Source organism: Gorilla gorilla, chromosome 21 (genome assembly GCF_029281585.2).
Source record: "Gorilla gorilla gorilla isolate KB3781 chromosome 21, NHGRI_mGorGor1-v2.1_pri, whole genome shotgun sequence".
Classification (NCBI taxonomy): domain Eukaryota; kingdom Metazoa; phylum Chordata; class Mammalia; order Primates; family Hominidae; genus Gorilla; species Gorilla gorilla.
The window spans coordinates 58,234,985-58,254,280 of NC_073245.2; the positions used below are offsets into that span (position 1 = coordinate 58,234,985).

General features: G+C 53.1%; 2 protein-coding genes and 1 long non-coding RNA gene across 3 annotated transcripts in view; all 3 read left to right on the top strand.

Annotated features, from left to right (window-relative positions):
• The first annotated feature begins 2,480 nt into the window (after window positions 1-2,480).
• MMP9 (matrix metallopeptidase 9) lies at window positions 2,481-10,203 on the top strand. The gene is made up of 13 exons (XM_019017222.4): window positions 2,481-2,709; window positions 3,525-3,757; window positions 4,146-4,294; window positions 4,585-4,713; window positions 4,806-4,979; window positions 5,237-5,410; window positions 5,800-5,976; window positions 6,090-6,245; window positions 6,915-7,194; window positions 7,317-7,456; window positions 7,784-7,934; window positions 8,031-8,134; window positions 9,892-10,203. Exons 1-13 carry the CDS (start codon window positions 2,572-2,574, stop codon window positions 10,008-10,010), a joined length of 2,124 nt encoding a protein of 707 aa, XP_018872767.3. The 5' UTR covers window positions 2,481-2,571; the 3' UTR covers window positions 10,011-10,203.
• Window positions 10,204-15,271: 5,068 nt separating this feature from the next.
• Window positions 15,272-19,296, top strand: part of SLC12A5 (solute carrier family 12 member 5) — a 38,611-nt gene continuing 34,586 nt past the window's right edge. The window contains exon 1 of the mRNA XM_031004747.2: window positions 15,272-15,478. Coding sequence (XP_030860607.1) covers window positions 15,358-15,478 — 121 coding nt within the window. The 5' untranslated portion in view covers window positions 15,272-15,357. The remainder of the gene's footprint in view (window positions 15,479-19,296) is intronic.
• LOC115931702 (uncharacterized) lies at window positions 16,689-17,271 on the top strand. Its single transcript, XR_004068147.3, has 2 exons — window positions 16,689-16,753; window positions 17,051-17,271. It is a non-coding gene; the product is annotated as an uncharacterized lncRNA (long non-coding RNA).

Consider the following 19,296-nt stretch of genomic DNA (forward strand, 5'->3'; position numbering starts at 1 on the left):
ATGTGACATACATACATAGATATGTATTGTATGTCATATTTGGTAACATTGATGGCAAGTTGGGGGTAGTTAATGGATTTTCCTAAAAGCCCGTGTCTGCCACCCAGATGAAGATCCTCCAGATTGGAAGATCTGTTCCTCTAAACTCATATTACTCTATGACTTCACATTCCCGAGTCCAGAATCTAGTTCCTCCTGGGTCCCCTGTCCTAGCCTCTGATTCCCTAAATGCCTGGGCCTCCTCTCTTACCTTCAGTGGGTAGCAGGGGACCAGAGGAGAAGGATCCAGGTTTTATGTGCTGCCCCTGTCACCGCATCCACCTACCCACTTCTATACCTGGGTCATCACAGTTCCCTGTAAATGGTAATAAAGATGAAAAGCTTCAGAACCAGGCAGTTCTGGGCTTGAACACTACTTCTGTGGATTAACTCGCTCTGTGATCACAGGCAAATTCCTTAACTCTCTGAGCCTTAGTTTCCCCCTCTGAAAATAGGAGGGATACTCATTAAACTTACCTTACAGGTGGTGAGGATGAAACGAGAGGCTTATAGAGAACTTATTACGGTGCTTGACTCAGTAAATCTCAAAAAATGCATTATTATTATTATGGTTCAGAGGTAAAGTGTCTTGCCCAAGGTCACATAGCTGGAAAATGGCAGAGCCGGGATGGAAATCCAGGACTTCGTGACTGCAAAGCAGAAGTTCATTGGTTAGTGAACTTTAGAACTTCAACTTTTCTGTAAAGGAAGTTAATTATCTCCATCTCACAGTCTCATTTATTATATAAGCATATAAAATGCCTGGCACATAGTAGGCCCTTTAAATACAGCTTATTGGGCCGGGCGCCATGGCTCATGCCTGTAATCCTAGCACTTTGGGAGGCCAGGTGGGCGGATCACTTGAGTCAGAAGTTTGAAACCAGCCTGGTCAACGTAGTGAAATCCCATCTCTACTAAAAATACAAAAAATTTAGCCAGGCGTGGTGGCGCACGCCTATAATACCAGCTACTCGGGAGGCTGAGGCAGGAGAATTGCTTGAACCCGGGAGACAGACGTTGCAGTGAGCCGAGATCACGCCACTGCACTCCAGCCTGGGTGACAGAGTGATACTACACCCCCCAAAAATAAAATAAAATAAATAAATACAGCTTGTTGAGTTGTTAGCATGTTTTTCCCAAATAGGGCTTTGAAGAAGGTGAATATAGACCCTGCCCGACACCGGCTGGCTAGGAAGAAAGGAGTGAGGGAGGCTGCTGGTGTGGGAGGCTTGGGAGGGAGGCTTGGCATAAGTGTGATAATTGGGGCTGGAGATTTGGCTGCATGGAGCAGGGCTGGAGAACTGAAAGGGCTCCTATAGATTATTTTCCCCCATATCCTGCCCCAATTTGCAGTTGAAGAATCCTAAGCTGACAAAGGGGAAGGCATTTACTCCAGGTTACACTGCAGCTTAGAGCCCAATAACCTGGTCTGCTGATTCCAAGTTAGAATCATGGTCTTTTGGCAGGGTCTCGCTCTGTCGCCCAGGCTGCAGTGCAGTGACATAATCATGGCTCACTGTATCCTTGACCTTCTTTCTGGGCTCAAGCAATCCTCCCACCTTGGCCTCCCAAAGTGCTAAGATTACAGGAATGAGCCACCATACCTGGCCCTGAATCTTGGGTCTTGGCCTTAGTAATTAAAACCAATCACCACCATCCGTTGCGGACTTACAACCTACAGTGTACTGAACATTTTATATGTTTGATCTCATTTAATCCTCACATCAATTTAGGGACAAAGAGCCCCCCACCCCCCATTTTTTTTTTTTACAGCTGAGGAAACACATTCAAAGTGGTAGGACATTTGCCCGAGGTCCTGAAGGAAGAGAGTAAAGCCATGTCTGCTGTTTTCTAGAGGCTGCTACTGTCCCCTTTACTTCCCTGAAGATTCAGCCTGCGGAAGACAGGGGGTTGCCCCAGTGGAATTCCCCAGCCCTGCCTAGCAGAGCCCATTCCTTCCGCCCCCAGATGAAGCAGGGAGAGGAAGCTGAGTCAAAGAAGGCTGTCAGGGAGGGAAAAAGAGGACAGAGCCTGGAGTGTGGGGAGGGGTTTGGGGAGGAGATCTGACCTGGGAGGGGGTGTTGCAAAAGGCCAAGGATGGGCCAGGGGGATCATTAGATTCAGAAAGAAGTCTCAGAGAGTCTTCCATCACTTTCCCTTGGCTGACCACTAGAGGCTTTCAATCCAAGGGATGGGGGATACCTCCAGCTTCATCCCCCTCCCTCCCTTTCATACAGTTCCCACAAGCTCTGCAGTTTGCAAAACCCTACCCCTCCCCTGAGGGCCTGCGGTTTCCTGCGGGTCTGGGGTCTTGCCTGACTTGGCAGTGGAGACTGCGGGCAGTGAAGAGAGGAGGAGGTGGTGTAAGCCCTTTCTCATGCTGGTGCTGCCACACACACACACACACACACACACACACACACACCCTGTCCCCTGAGTCAGCACTTGCCTGTCAAGGAGGGGTGGGGTCACAGGAGCGCCTCCTTAAAGCCCCTACAACAGCAGCTGCAGTCAGACACCTCTGCCTTCACCATGAGCCTCTGGCAGCCCCTGGTCCTGGTGCTCCTGGTGCTGGGCTGCTGCTTTGCTGCCCCCAGACAGCGCCAGTCCACCTTTGTGCTCTTCCCTGGAGACCTGAGAACCAATCTCACCGACAGGCAGCTGGCAGAGGTGGGCAAACACCTAGTCTAGAGTTGGGGAGGGCTGTCCGGGAGGGTGTTGAGTGTCCCAGAGAGGACGCAGGGCCTCAGAGGAGATGCTTTAGGGGTGTGTTGGTGGTGATGGGCATATCTGAAGAACAGAGGTGTCCAGGGTTAGGCAATGGGGGGTCTTGTGGAGGCTTTGAGCAGTGATGGCCAGAAATGGGCAATGGGGCTTTCCTAGGTGGGAAATGGGAAATGGTTTGGGGTGGGGGAGGCATTGGAGGGTTCTGGGGTAAGCATAGGCTGGGAGTGAACAGGGGCAAACCTTATGCAGCTGTGGGGTAGAAATGGGCTAGAGGCATCCAGGGGTGAGAAGGAGCTGAGGATGTCTAAGGAGGGGAGATCCCTGGGTGGTCAGAAAGCACTGGTGTCTGGAAAGCATTTAATGCTTTATTAAATGCTAGTCCCTGCTGGGCATGACGGCTCACACCTGTAATCCCAGCACTTTGGGAGGCTGAGGCGGTAGGATCGCTTGAGCTCAGGAGTTTGAGCCCAGCCTAGGCAACATAGTAAGATCCCATCTCTACAAAAAAATTAAAGAAATAGCCAGGCACAGTGATGTGCACCTGTAGTTCCAGCTATGCAGAAGGCTGAGATGGGAGGATCGCTTGAGTCCAGGAGGTCCAGGCTGCAGTGGGCTGATACGGTCTCTCCAAAAAAAAAAAAAAAAGAAAAAGAAAAAGAAAAAAGACTCCCTCCATGAGTGTCTGGAGAGAGTCCTGGCCCCAGCTGGGCAGAGAAAGGGGTCAGAGATCTGGCATGTGTGTGTCCCTTCATCCACAGGAATACCTGTACCGCTATGGTTACACTCGTGTGGCAGAGATGCGCGGAGAGTCGAAATCTCTGGGGCCTGCGCTGCTGCTTCTCCAGAAGCAACTGTCCCTGCCCGAGACCGGTGAGCTGGACAGCGCCACGCTGAAGGCCATGCGAACGCCACGGTGCGGGGTCCCAGACCTGGGCAGATTCCAAACCTTTGAGGGCGACCTCAAGTGGCACCACCACAACATCACCTACTGGTGAGCCGGGGCCGTGGGGGCAGAGGGGTGGGGCGGGGAGGCCGGGTCTGGCTCTTGGGCCAGCGGTGAACATGTCCTGTCTTGGACGCGTCCCTGGGTTTCACTAATATGTGGCCCCTGGGGAGTGTCCCCACCTCTGAGCCTCTGTTTTTCCTTCAGGGAAATGGCTCTTGCAATCCAAGTCCTCCTGCCAGGGCCATTGTGAGGGTCTAAGTAGACAAAAAAAAAAAAAAAAAAAAAAAAAAAAAAGTCTGGAAGCAATTTATAGATGAGAGCGTGGACGGCCGAGAGCACTGTGTATGTTGAAGTCTCTGCGATATGGGGTGTCCCTGCTGCCCCGCTCCAGCCTTTCACTTCTGACCTCCTTCCTCTGGCTCTTACGCTACAGGATCGAAAACTACTCGGAAGACTTGCCGCGGGCGGTGATTGACGACGCCTTTGCCCGCGCCTTCGCACTGTGGAGCGCGGTGACGCCGCTCACCTTCACTCGCGTGTACAGCCGGGACGCAGACATCGTCATCCAGTTTGGTGTCGCGGGTGAGAACGTGAGGAGGGAAAATCCAAGAGATCTGGGCGGGGTCAGGGAAGGGAGGACCACGGAGAGCGTGGAGGCAGCAGTGGCCCCGGCTTCCTCTTGCCTGCCCGCGCTGCCCTGGCTTATACGACCCCTCCTGCCAGACAGTGCACAGGGCCAGGGCGCCAGGCTGGGAGAGCTTCGCGCAGGCGGGATTTCAGCCCGCACTTATTTCGGAGCCCTTGCCTTGGGCAGCGCACAATCTGCGCAGCAGTACTCGGCTAACCCTCTTCCTCTCGACCTGTTTCTTCAGAGCACGGAGACGGGTATCCCTTCGACGGGAAGGACGGGCTCCTGGCACACGCCTTTCCTCCTGGCCCCGGCATTCAGGGAGACGCCCATTTCGACGATGACGAGTTGTGGTCCCTGGGCAAGGGCGTCGGTGAGATTCTGAGTCCTCCTGGCCCCTGATTCCCTTCATTCTCTCCCACTCATCACCCGCCGCCCTAACTCCGGTCTCCCCTCCTCCCGCAGTGGTTCCAACTCGGTTTGGAAACGCAGATGGCGCGGCCTGCCACTTCCCCTTCATCTTCGAGGGCCGCTCCTACTCTGCCTGCACCACCGACGGTCGCTCCGACGGCTTGCCCTGGTGCAGTACCACGGCCAACTACGACACCGACGACCGGTTTGGCTTCTGCCCCAGCGAGAGTGAGTGTGGGGGCTCACCGAGGGCTGGGGGCGCCCACCACCCTTGATGGTCCTGGGTTCTAATTCCAGCTCTGCCACTAGTGCTGTGTGGCCTGCAATTCACCCTCCCGCACTCTGGGCCCAATTTTCTCATCTGAGAAATGATGAGAGGTGGGATGAACTGCAGACCATCCATGCGTCAAAGAACAGGACACACTTGGGGGTTATAATGTGCTGTCTCCGCCTTCTCCCCCTTTCCCACATCCTCCTCGCCCCAGGACTCTACACCCAGGGCGGCAATGCTGATGGGAAACCCTGCCAGTTTCCATTCATCTTCCAAGGCCAATCCTACTCCGCCTGCACCACGGACGGTCGCTCCGACGGCTACCGCTGGTGCGCCACCACCGCCAACTACGACCGGGACAAGCGCTTCGGCTTCTGCCCGACTCGAGGTACCTCCGCCCTGTCTACCAGGTTCAACCCCGCCCTCTCATCATGCATTGGCCCCCAAAACGCGGCTCTTCCCGCCCATCAGTTTGTCTTTCCACTCTCATTGGTCCTCAGGACGACCGTGACTCCGCCCGCCTACACCACATTTCCACCCCTATCCCTGACTTCCAATGGCCCCGCCCCAGCCACTAAGGTTCGGCCTTTTCTGCCCAGCTGGCCGCCTCTTCCTTGGTCTGGTGTCCCAGGCACCGCCCACGGGTCTAGCCTCTTCTCAGGAGTGCTCTACAGCGCCCCCTAGGCCACCAAGATTGTTTAGCTCCCTGTCGGGTCGGCCCCTGACTCCTTATTGGACTCATCCACCTGGCTCATCCAAGGCCTTGGGTCTCTCCAGCTGACTCGACGGTGATGGGGGGCAACTCGGCGGGGGAGCTGTGCGTCTTCCCCTTCACTTTCCTGGGTAAGGAGTACTCGACCTGTACCAGCGAGGGCCGCGGAGATGGGCGCCTCTGGTGCGCTACCACCTCGAACTTTGACACCGACAAGAAGTGGGGCTTCTGCCCGGACCAAGGTAGGCGTGGTCCCGAGACTCCGGGGCTGGGGTTCCCGGCAGTGGTGGTGGTGGGGTGGCCAGGGCTGGGGGCTCGGCCCGGCGCTCACGTCTCAGGCTCCCTCTCCCTCCAGGATACAGTTTGTTCCTCGTGGCGGCGCATGAGTTCGGCCACGCGCTGGGCTTAGATCATTCCTCAGTGCCGGAGGCGCTCATGTACCCTATGTACCGCTTCACTGAGGGGCCACCCTTGCATAAGGACGACGTGAATGGCATCCGGCACCTCTATGGTGAGGCAGGGGCAGGGATGGGAGGAGGAGGGGAAAGGGCGTGGCTGTGCCACAGTACCAAAGAATTGGGGGTTGGGGGTCGGGGGAGGAACGGGGCGTGCAGGAGAGGTGGGACCTCAACGTCTATCTGGAAGCAGAGCCTGGGCCCAGTCGCTGCCATGTCAGTGCTTAGAGATGGTGATAAAGAGACTCTAGAGAGAGATAGGTGTGACTTCAAAAGCCAGTCTACGCTGGGCATGGTGGCTCACGCCTCTAATCCCAGCGCTTTGGGAGACCCAAGGCGGGAGGATTGCTTGAGCCCAGGAGTTCCAGACCAGCCTCGGCAACATAGCCAGACTCCCATCTCTATAAAAAATAAATGAGCAAGGCGTGAAGGCACATGTCTGTAGTCCTAGCTACTCTGGAGGCTGAGGCGGGAGGATCCCTTGAGCCCAGGAGTTCGAGGCTGTAGTGAGCTATGATTGCACCACTGCATTCCATCCTGGGCCATAGAGGATGTCGCTTAAAACGAAAAAGAAGAAGAAAGTCCTGTGGTTTGGGAAGGAAGGCTGAGTGAGGAGGGGCCTGTGTGCCAGAGGAGGCCTCACTGAGAGGCTTAGGGGAGCAGATATTCTAGGGGTACAGAGGTATGCAGGAATAGGAAGAGTCTCATCCCGTGTCTCTTTTTAGGTCCTCGCCCTGAACCTGAGCCACGGCCTCCAACCACCACCACACCGCAGCCCACGGCTCCCCCGACGGTCTGCCCCACCGGACCCCCCACTGTCCGCCCCTCAGAGCGCCCCACAGCTGGCCCCACAGGTCCCCCCTCAGCTGGCCCCACAGGTCCCCCCACTGCTGGCCCTTCTACGGCCACTACTGTGCCTTTGAGTCCGGTGGACGATGCCTGCAACGTGAACATCTTCGACGCCATCGCGGAGATTGGGAACCAGCTGTATTTGTTCAAGGATGGGTGAGGAGGCGGGGTTGTGTGGATGCGGGAGGGGGCTTTGCGGAGGGGCTGCCCGTCCCTTCCCGCCCACTGGCCCTGTGTCCAAGGCTTAGAGCCGGTCCTTTCCCTCCTCGCTTTCTCAGGAAGTACTGGCGATTCTCTGAGGGCAGGGGGAGCCGGCCGCAGGGCCCCTTCCTTATCGCCGACAAGTGGCCCGCGCTGCCCCGCAAGCTGGACTCGGTCTTTGAGGAGCCGCTCTCCAAGAAGCTTTTCTTCTTCTCTGGTTAGTTACCTACTTTCCCTCCCCCGCCCGGTCAATCCCCATCAGTCAAGGAGGCTCAAGAGACCATCGATAACCCACGAAACGTCTTGTCCGTTTTAGAAAAATACGCCCCCTGGCGGACGCAGTTTAGCAAACGTAGGGGCGGCTGAGTTTCTGCCCCCTCCTCTCCACGCCCTCGCGTCGCTCTACCCAGCGCCTCTGTCCCTGGGTTGCAGGGACTGCGGGCACGCGGGCTAGGAAAGGCCTCGCCGGAATCTCCCTCCTCGCGTTCTAGGAGTACGTGCTCCCTCTGCGCCCCCAAACCGACGTGACCCTCCTCCCCTGCAGGGCGCCAGGTGTGGGTGTACACAGGCGCGTCGGTACTGGGCCCGAGGCGTCTGGACAAGCTGGGCCTGGGCGCCGACGTGGCCCAGGTGACCGGGGCCCTCCGGAGTGGCAGGGGGAAGATGCTGCTGTTCAGCGGGCGGCGCCTCTGGAGGTGAGCGCCGCCGCGGCCGCCGGCAGGGGGAGCCCGGGCGCCGTCGGTCCGCCCGCTAGCCGGCTCAGCACCTGTCTCCTCCGCGCCTGCCCGCAGGTTCGACGTGAAGGCGCAGATGGTGGATCCCCGGAGCGCCAGCGAGGTGGACCGGATGTTCCCCGGGGTGCCTTTGGACACGCACGACGTCTTCCAGTACCGAGGTGAGGGCTGAGGAGGGTCCCTTCGTGAGACACCACACTAAGCTCCTCTTAGTGAGTGGTCAAATTCTGAGCGAGGAAGAAAAGCCCTTGGAAATGGAAACAAATGCCCCAGCACAGACAAGATCCCAGCAGAGGCAGAGGCCTTCTCCAGGTCATTTAGGAAGTCAGGAATGCAACCAAGACCAGGACCCAGATTTCCTGCCTCCCCGGCTGGAAGCTCTTTCTCCTTCAGTACAGGACGGCAGGTGGTTTGTATGGAAGCTCAGTTATTAGACAACAGTCATCAAGTGCCGATAATGTGCCAGGCACTGTGCTACAGGGAGAGAGAAGACAATTCACAGCTCTGTGACTTTGGGCAAGTCACTGCTTCTCTACTCTTCGAGCCTCAGTTTCCCCATCTGTAATATGGGGACGATAGCTGGAATTACACTTGACTTCCCTTTCTCACCAGTCACATCCAAACAGTTGACAAGGTGAACAAGATTTTCTGCCACCAAAATCTTTTTCGAGTCTGTCATTTTTTTTGCCATCTTCTTTATAAACACCCCAGCCCAAACCATACTGGCTGTCAAGGACCTTTAACATATTCCGTGAGATTAGGGAGGGGGTAGGAGTGGAGGGCAATGGTCTTGGGAGTGACCCCAGATGAATTCTAAGGTCAAAGAAATTAAGAGGATCTGACACTCCACCCCCGTGTTCTCATCTCTTCCCACTCCTCCTGTTATTTACTCTGCTCCACCCACACTGGCTGCTCTTTGAACAGATCAAGGTCATTCCTAGCTTACAGCCTTTGTGCCAGTTGTTCCCTCTGTCTGGAAAGCTTCCCCTCCAGATTGTCACTGGGCCATCCCACTGTCTTCCTTCAGGTTTCAGTGCTAAGGCCATTGCTTCAATGAGGCCTTCTTTGATGCTTATTATCTATTTACTTGTTTTTATTTTCTCCATAGCTTTCTATATTTTCTTTTTTTTTCTTTTGAGATGGAGTCTTGCTCTGTTGCCCAGGCTGGAGTGCAGTGGCACGATCTCAGCTCACTGCAACCTCCGCCTCCCGGGTTCAAGCGATTCTCCTGCCTCAGCCTCCCAAGTAGCTGGGATTACAGGTGCCTGCCACCACGCTTGGCTAATTTTTTGTATTTTTTAGTAGAGACGGGGTTTCACCATCTTGGCCAGGCTGGTCTTGAACTCCTGACCTCGTGATCCACCCGCCTCAGCCTCCCAAAGTGCTGGGATTACAGGCATGAGCCGCCACACCCAGCCGCTTTCTATATTTTCAAAACCAATCTCATTTATTTATGTGTTTGCTTAATTGTCTCTTGCCTCACTAGAGTGTAAGCACCAAGATAATTGAGATCATGCCTGCATTTTTTTCTGCTTACCCCCAGTATCTTGAACAGAGCACATAGTAGGTGCTCAATAAATGATGAATGAACAGATTTGTTCAATGAATGAGCGTTGAATGAATTGTTCTGAGCATTAAGATAGTTGGTCTATTCATTTGTTAGTTCATTCACAAAATGTGGATGGTGTACCTACTGTGTGCTAGGCTCTGTGGCAGTGCTTTGGGCACTGAGGTCTGTGCCCTCCAGCATCTCACAGCACCTCACAGCATCTCACAGGTGGGGGGGATGGAGGTGATATGTGAAAACCTTAGAAAGTTCTAGAAATGGCAGAAGAGATGGTTGTCAAGATCTTGTTCCTATTTCTGTATATGTGGGAGAATTAGAATCACTCCTCTTATGCCTGCCTGTCTCCTGCAGAGAAAGCCTATTTCTGCCAGGACCGCTTCTACTGGCGCGTGAGTTCCCGGAGTGAGTTGAACCAGGTGGACCAAGTGGGCTATGTGACCTATGACATCCTGCAGTGCCCTGAGGACTAGGGCTCCCATCCTGCTTTGGCAGTGCCATGTAAACCCCCACTGGGACCAACCCTGGGGAAGGAGCCAGTTTGCCGGATACAAACTGGTATTCTGTTCCGGAGGACAGGGAGGAGTGGAGGTGGGCTGGGCCCTCTCTTCTCACCTTCGTTTTTTGTTGGAGTGTTTCTAATAAACTTGGATTCTCTAACCTTTAGAAGCAGACTTTATTTATATATGTATGCATGTATGTATGCATGTATGTATTTAACTGATACAGTGCAAAAAAAAAAAAAAAAGGAAAAACAAATAACTGATAGAGTGCTTTCTATGTGCCACAAAGTGTTCTAGGCCGGCCACGGTAGCTCACTCCTAGCACTTTGGGAGGCCGAAGCAGGCAGATCACGAGGTCAGGAGATTGAGACCACCCTGGCTAACATGGTGAAACCCTGTCTCTACTAAAAAAAAAAATAGAAAAAATTAGCCGGGCGTGGTGGCGGGCGCCTGTAGTCCCAGCTACTTGGGAGGCTGAGGCGGGAGAATGGCTTGAACCTGGGAGGTGGAGCTTGCAGTGAGCAGAGATCACGCCACTGCACTCCAGCTTGGGTGACTGAGCAAGACTCCGTCTCAAAAAAAAAAAAAAATAGTGTTCTAGGCACTTTGTAAATGTTAACATATTCAATCATTCCTATTAGGAAAGTATGATGTGGTTATTTCTATTTTACAGTCAAGGAAATGATCAACCTGTTTATTCATTCATCAAACATTTATTGAGCCCTTACATGGAGCCAGGCCCTGTACTGGGCAATGGGGATAGAGAAATGAGTTAGACTTTAGAATGCATAAGATTCCCCTTGGAACTTGCTTAAAATGCAACTCCAGGCTCCACCTCCAGAGAGTCTGACCTATTTACAAGGGTGATTCTATGGCTGGTGGCGGTGGGATCACACTTGGGGAGTGTGCAGTGCATGATCTTTTATTCTACAATAATGGTGTGTGTGTGTGCACATGTGTGTGTGTCTGTGTTGTGGCTGAGGTCCAGGAACGTTTCTCAGTCAAGATGACATCTGAACTGGAACTGAATCAGAAAGGATGAACGAGCTTCTTCCTGTGCAAGGGACAATCTTCTTACAGGGTAATTTACCAAGAACCACTAAACCCAAAAATGTAACTACTTTCTGACCCTCACATGTGTGCACAAGACAACACATAGAAGGATGTTGATTGTAGCATTGTTTGTTAGTGAAAAACTGGCAATAACCTAGCTGCCCAGGAGTAAGTCAGTGGATAAATAAAATATGGATCATATACCTGATGTTAGTAGCTACCCATGGTACAGCACTATGTGCCAGGCACTGTTCTATGTGCATTTTGTGTGATAAAACAACCAGAGGAGATAGGTACTCCTATTACTTTGTATGTACTATTATTACTGCCATCACCAATCCCTTGTTTTACAGATAAGGAAACTAAGGCACAGAGAATTATACAAGTCACCCAAAGTCTCATAGCTAGTGAGTGATAAGAGTGGAATTTGAATGTGGGTTCTTGGTGCAAGTGCACCAAGAGAAAAAGAAGAGAAAAAGCAGTGGGTGTCTGGAGAACTTCAAATGGCTCAGAACTCCAGCATGGGGTAGTAGCAGGTGGCTAAGAGGGAATGGAGAGGATTCCAGAATGGTTAAGATAGCAGTGCTAGTTTGGGCTAGATGAGAGAAGTCCTGAATGCCAGGCTGAATATGAATTTGACCTTACAGGTTAGCAAAGGGACTTGACTGAAAGATTGGGGCCCGTGAGTGGAGGTGATGGGTTTGATCAGGGCCCATGTGGGAATTTAAGTAGGAGTCCAGAAAACTGCCCTCTGAGCTTCCTCTTTCATCTGTTTCTTGCTCAAATGACCCACTCCCACCTGGCGTACAAACATTCCCCGCCATGGCTTGTTTACAATCTGTCTTAACCCCTGCCTCCCACTAGATACTAGTCTATTTCTCTACCTTCCTATCCCCATTCACAATAAAACTTCCCAAAAGCATGGTCTCTACTCACTGTCTTCACTTCCTCAATTCCCATTCTCTCCTCAGCCATTTCCAGCCTGGCTCCCACCCCACTACACCACCAAAGTCACCCTCTTCAAAGCCATTTATGACCTTCTTGTAGCCAGATGTGACAGGAGCTCCTCTCTGCTCATCCCACACCAACTCTCCCCACATTGACATAGTGGATCCTGCCCTTCTTCCTGAAACTCTCGGCCTCTGGAACCTTACTTCTGGGTCTCCTCCTACCTCACTGGGTGGATTTTCCTCTTCTGGTGACAGAGGCACCCTTGTGCTCAATCGTGGGAATCCTCTGCTCTGTGTATACTCATTCCCTGTGATGTCTGGTAGCCCACAGCCTTAAATAGCATCTCTCTGCTAAAGACCGTGAAATTTATGTTTCCTACCGTAACCTCCTCTCCCCTGCCCCGAGCTCCAGACTCATGTTCAACTGCCTACTCTACATGGCTCCTTAGCTGGCAAACAGACCTCTCAACCTAACGGGTCCAAACTGACTCCTGGGTTTCACCTTCCAAACGTGCTCCTCTGTTGTTACCACTTTAATAAGAGACAGCATCATCCACCCTCAATCAAACTGAACACCTAATCAGTCCTAAAATCTAGGAATCAGTTATTTAAACTTCTTTTCTAGTACTGGGTTTCTCAGCCTCTACACTATTGACATTTTGGGCTGGATACTTTGTTGTGGGGGATTGTCTTACACTGTACATCTACACTGTACCTTCTAGCATGTTTGGTGTCTTCCTCTAGGAGGTGACAGGATCCATGGCCAGATGCCAGGCCCATTCAGGGTTAGCCCTCTCTGCTAAGGAAGGCCCCAGTGTGGGGATGGGGTGCAGCAGGGTAATGTTGAACTGTGACTCATGGCCAGACAGCCCTGGTACAAACCTAGAGGGCCCAAGAGGCCTTTAGCCCCTAGATGCTGGTACTAGCCCCTGCTCCAGTTGTGATAACCAAAAATGTCTCTGAATATTGCCAAACATTCCCTGGTGGTCAACATTGCTCCCAGTTGAGAACCATTGCCATAATATAATAAATATACAAATGTATCTATCATAAGTGTACATTTGAAGACATTTTCACAAATGGAACACAAGTGTGTAACCAGCACCAGGTCAAGAAACAAGAGGCTGGGCATGGTGGCTCATGCCTATAATCCCAGCACTTTGGGAGGCCAAGGCGGGTGGATCATCTGAGATCAGGAGTTCAAAACCAGCCTGGCCAACATGGTGAAGAACTCTCTCCACTAAAAATACAAAAATTAGCTGGGCACGGTCGTGGGCACCTTGTAATCCCAGCTACTTGGGAGGGTGAGGTAGAATTGCTTGAACTGGGAGGTGGAGGTTGCAGTGAGCCAAGATCATGACACTGTACTCCAGCCTGGGCGACAGAGTGAGACTCTGTCTCAAGAGACAAAAAAAAAAAAAAAAAAAAAAAAAGAAACAAAACATTATCAGCACCCTAGAAGCCTGCTTGCAATCACTACCTCTTCTCCCCCAGGGGTACCACTATCATTAGTTTTTTTTTTTTCTGTCGCCCAGGCTGGAGTGAAGTGGCATGATCTCTGCTCACTGCAACCTCCGCCTCCCAGGTTCAAGCAATTCTCTGCCTCAGTCTCCCAAATACCTAGGATTACAGGCACCCGCCACTACACATGGTTAATTTTTGTATTTTTAGTAGAGATGGGGTTTCACCATCTTGGCCAGGCTGGTCTTGAACTCGTGATCTCATGATCCATCAGCCTTGGCCTCCCAAAGTGCTGGGATTACAGGTGTGAGCCACCGCACCCAGTGCCACTATCATTACTTCTAACAGCTTAGATAGACTTTGACTATTTTTTACTGTATTTAAATAGTGTTATAGGGTATGTATTCTTTTGTGTCTGGACTCTTTTTTATCAAGGTTCTATTTGTGAGATTCATCCATATTGTTCTGAGAATTGTAGATGGTATTCCATTGTGTGAAGGTACTACGACTTATTTCTCTATTTTACTGTTGACAAGCATTTGGTAGATTCCAATTTGGGGCTATTATGGACAATGCCCCTATGAACATTCATGGTAAATGTCTTTTGGTGATCACGGGTAGTCACTTCTTTCGGGTATATACCTAGGAGAAAAACTGCTGGGTTGAAGGATATGTGTATGTTCACCTTCAGTAGATGTTTCCAAACAGTTTCCCAAAGTAGTTTTTGCCTAACTACACTCCCACCAGCAGTGTGTGAATTGCCAGGATTTCTCCTTGACTTCACTTTTATGGTCACGTGTCACATCCGATCCATCAGTGGGTCCTGATGGTTTCACTTTCAAAACCTAACTGGAATCAGACAACTGCCACCACTCTAGTCTGGCTACCATCACCCCCCAGCTTGGGGTCTGCAGGAGCCTCCTAATTAGATTTCCAGCTTCTACTCTTGCCATTCTTTAGTTGAACCTTCACCCAGCAGCCAGAATGATCCTGTTAAATTATAAATTGGATCACATCATTCCCCTGCTCAAAAAATCCAGGCTCCTCCCCAAAGCCTTCAGAAGACCACATGATCTGCCCTTCTCTACTCCCTCATCTCCAGTCACTCTCTTCTCCACTCCCTCTCTTCCAGACACAATGGCCTTGCTGTTTCTTGGACAGTCGGGACTCCTTCTCACTCCAAGGCTCTGCATTTGCTGTTTCTTCTTCTACAGAACTCTTCCCCGTAGATCTTTGCATAGCTGGCCCTTCTCATCAGTGAGGTCTCAGCTCAAATACCACATCTTCTAGGAGGCCTTCTCAGGCCACCCCTAAAGTAGTCCTCCCTCTTACCCATTATCCCATGGCCCTAGTTTTAAACATACACCCAATCTCAAATGATCTCATCTATGCGTTTGCTCACGTATAATCTTTTTCTCCTTATTAGAATTTAAGCCACTTGAGGGCAAGAAGCCAGTGGATCTCATCCACCGACGTATCCCTCGCACCACTGAGCGAAACACAGGAGCGCTATCGACATGTGCCGAATGAATGAATGAATGAATGAATGAATGAGCCCCAGGTGTTTAGGAGACCCTAACAGAGGTGCCTCCGTTGTAGGGACGACTCTCACCTGCAGATGGCCTCCTCAGGCCCTTCGGGTGGCACTGGGGAGCCCAGGGCCTCCCAGCGAAGTGGCCAGATTCAGGAACCCTCCGCACAGCGGGCACTAGGACCCTGCGCGGCGCCGCGTCTCGCGGGGGGCGGGCGGGCGGGGGGGTTGGGGGATCCGCTCTTTCTCCCTCCTAGAGCCTGGTTGCAGCCACTTGTGCGATCCCGGCCCTTGCCGCGGCCGCCTGGCTCCTTTCCGCGCCATGAGCCGCAGGTTCACGGTCACCTCGCTGCCCCCCGCAGGGCCCGCCAGAAGCCCTGACCCAGAGTCCCGCCGGCATTCGGTCGCAGACCCCCGCCACCTCCCGGGGGAAGACGTCAAAGGTAGAGGCCGCAGGGGGCGGGGCCTGCCAGGGCCGGGCGGGACGAGGGGGAGGGGCCGGGGCGGACCGTCTGTTGAAGGGGGCAGGGCCAAGACCGGGGGCGGGGAGGGGTCCCAGCCCTAGGCCTGGGCCTGAGAGGGGAATGGAGCCAGGACTAGGAAACCAAGGGGCCGGGGCCGCGGAACGCAAAGTGTGAAGGGGGAGGGGCCAAACGCGGGGTGGGCGTGGCCACAAGGGAAAGGGGTGGGGCCATGGAAGGGGTTTGGACGGAGGCGAAGGGGGCGGGTCTGGTGATGGAAGGGCCGGGGTCAAGGTGGAGAGTAGGCCGTAGGGCACTAAAGGGGCGGGGACATCTCGAGTAGGGAGCGGGACCAGAGTGAGGAGGTGGAACTAGGGAAAAAGGGGGCTGTGTGTTGAAGGGGGATGGTCAGGAGGCCCTAAAGGGGAGGCGGCGGGACTAGGTTGGTTTGGGGTCAGGAAAGGGCGGGACCAGTGGGGAATAAGTTGGGCCAGGAGGATGGGAGTGGGGCCTGGGAGTGGGGTGGGGTCGAGGGCGGGAGGAAAACTGAGTCAGGGTTGCCGAGGCAGGTGCCAGGTCAGCGGGTCCTCGGTGCCTGGCGGATCCTCCAATCCTCTAGCTCCCTGGAGGCTTAGCGGACAGCGACTGGGGATCCCGGGAAGGAGACGGGAGGCAGGGAAGTTAGTGTGGATCCTGGGCAGCGAGATTCAGGGAGGATGCCGTAGGGTCGCTGATCCCGACTCTTGGGGACCCACTTAGCTCCTTGTCTGCTCGAGCTCCGTAAGGGTTGGGAGGAGCCAGCTCAGGCGGGGTTGGGGGCGTCTTCCTCGCGGGCCCTGTGCAGGGTCTTGTAATGGAAGTTACACGCAGGGCACAGAGTATAGGGGAGGGGAAAGATCCTTCTGGCCTTCGGTGGAGAAGTAGCATCCTGGGTGCGTGCAGTCTGCCCTCAGGGGGCACTCATCAGGGGTCCTCTCCCTGGCTCTGAGGCCCTCGGGTCTGGAAGGAACAAGGCGAATCGGCTTGTAGTGGCCCCAGCGAGGGTAGGAGGAGGAGAAGGAGGAGGAGGAGGAGGAGGAGGAGGAGGAGGAGGAGGAGGAGGAGGAGGAGGAGGAGGAGGACGACGACGACGAGGGGGAGGAGGAGGAGGAGGGGGGGAGGAGGAGGAGGAGGAGGAGGAGGAGGAGGAGGAGGAGGAGGAGGAGGAGGAGGAGGAGGAGGCTCCCCAGACCGCCAGGGGTCGCTGCCGAGCCGCAGGTGAGCTCGCCCCGAAGCAAACCCAAGCGCCGAAACCCCTAGAGTAACCCTTAGGGGGTTATCTGGCGGACCTCCTCATTGTACAGATGACCAAATTGAGGCCTGGAATTCTGAATGGACCCAGTCCCGGGAACCGAACGCCTCCTGGTTGTGGCCACTTGGATTTCTTGGGCTCCTTCCACTCTTCATCTTTCTCATAATCTCTTTTCTCATTTTCATGAATGACCTTACCAGCCTCCCAGATTTGAAAGTCAGAAATTCTGTAGCCATTCTCAACCCTTCCTTTTTTCTTTCCAGCAAATCCAACTGATCCCCACGTCTTGACCATTCACCTCTGAAACTTATCCTGAATCTGGCAGCATCGGTCCCCCCTCTGTCATCATCGCCCTGCTCCAAGCCTCACATGGCCACGACCACATCCTCTCCACTGGCCTCCCTGCCTCCAGTCCTGCCCTAGCCCTCCTCCACAGAAGCCCCCCATCACTTGCAAAATAAAGGCCAAAGCCTTAAGTCTGTCATTCTCTTTCCTCATTTGCTTCTGGTGTTCTTGTCCACATTCATTCTCCCACCTCCATCAGCCAGGAAAACTCCTACTCGTTCTGTAAGTTATAGCTCATTTAACCTTTTCCAAAAACCTTTTCAGTTTCCTCTTTGGCCCACCCACTGCACCCTTAGTGCACACGTCCCGGTGGATGGCAGTCGTTTTCTTTACTTATGGGTATCCTCCATTGGAACATCTCAAGGACAGGGACCATATCCTTTATCTTTGTGTTCTGAGTTCCAGACCCAGAGCCTGGCACTTAGTAGGTGTGTAATGCTCATAAGATGAGAGGAGGGTGGCTGTGGGATCCTGCTTCTCTACCCTTGCCTTCTCTTCTCTCGCTCCTCATCCCCTGGCTTAGGAATAAGACAGCCCTCTCATGTCCCAAGGTGATTGCTGTTTTCCCATTCACACTCTCAGATGCCGGTACTCACACTACTTCTCTGGGGTCGAAGTGAAACACAGCCCCCAAGCTTTGGGTGTGCAGGTGTGTATGAGCCTGGAATGCTGTGTGCTGTGGCAGAGGCTGTGTGTGTGTGTGTGTGTGTGTGTGTGTGTGTGTGTGTGTGTGTGTCTTGTGGGAGGAGCATCCCCCATTAGTTTTGATGACCTGTGGGGTGGTCAGTGACTCACTCAGTGCTTCTGTGTGTCACTATATTGCCAGTGCGTTGAAGGGTGTGCTGATGTGTACATTTCTGTGTCTATCTGAGGGGTGGGTACCTGTGTGCAGGAGTGTATTGGAAGTTCCATCTGGACAATGGTTTGGGTGACTTTTAACCTTTTAAGCCTGAAACAGTCTCAAGCACCTCCTCTCTGGTAGATCAGCGTATGGGGAAGTAGACAAGGGCTATTTAGGGGAACCCAGCATCTGGTGGTATCTTTCCCATAGCTGTTCTTGTGTCAGCCCTCTAGCCCCTGATAGATTCTCTTTCCACCTCTTGTCCTCACCCAAAGGGAGGGATAGCAGCATGTCTAAGATTGGGAAAGGTTGGGGGAGATGGCGTGGGTGTGTATTCTTTTACTCTGGGCCAAATGAGTGGGGTTTGCCACTTGGGGGGCTTTCTGCTGCCAGAGGGTGAACCATAGGTGAGAACATGACTTACAGGGAGTTAAAGAAGCAAGGCAAGGCCAAGCCTCAAATCTGCCACTAACCCTGGATTGCGGGCCACACACCTCACTTGCTTCACCTGTGTCATGGGAGATTGATGGTGACTTGGATGAACAGAAGTAGACCTGGTGACAGTTGTTACAACTCTGAGATGCTCCCCTATTCCTTTATCTGATCCTCTACTGTGCCTCCATTTCTCAGGGAGGAGTCAGGGCCCTGAAAAGAGCCCTGGGCCTGGTAGGACTAACAGGAGTTGGGATGTGTCCCCATGGAGGGAGAGGGAGCTAACTTATGCGGGGAGGATGGAGCAAGACCACAATATAGCCCATCTGTGTTCTAGCTCAGGCTCTGTGGTGTGACCTTGGGCACACTGCTTCCCCTCTCTGGGCCTTAATATACCCATTTGTAGTATAAAGGAGTTGAACCGGAAGCTATCTAAGGGTCCTTCTAACCATAAAAATGCTAAGATTTTGGGATGATTTGGAAGGATGAAGCTGTCTGCCTTCTCTAGACACAAACCTCATGTTTCAGTCTCTCCATCTGTAAATTGGGAAGAATAATGCTGTTATTGGTATATATGTTGGATCTGGAGATTTCCAGTCTGTCTAAGGAGATCTCCAGTCATCTCATCCCCAAGCCAGAACTCAGAACCTCACTGCCCGGTACCTCAGCCCAAGGTGAGCCCTAGGAATCTCCATGGCAACAAACTGGTTATGAACGGGGCTGCAGTTGCCATGGTGACAGGCTGCTCTCTCTTTCTCTCTCATCCCCCTCCTCTCCCCTCCCCTTTTCTCAATGAACCAGAGCGATCTTTAGGCCTCAGTTCTCCAGGTGGGGTGGGGATCGGGGGCGAGTGCAGTGAGAAAGGGGTCCGGATTGGGAAAGAGGGAAGAT

Bases quoted from the DNA above. Each gene is read 5' to 3' on its own strand.
- MMP9 (XM_019017222.4), top strand. From the start codon at position 2,572: ATGAGCCTCTGGCAGCCCCTGGTCCTGGTGCTCCTGGTGCTGGGCTGC. The intron at 5,411-5,799 runs GTACCTCCGCCC...GGGTCTCTCCAG, and splicing joins CGGCTTCTGCCCGACTCGAG to CTGACTCGACGGTGATGGGG. The intron at 6,246-6,914 runs GTGAGGCAGGGG...GTCTCTTTTTAG, and splicing joins TGGCATCCGGCACCTCTATG to GTCCTCGCCCTGAACCTGAG.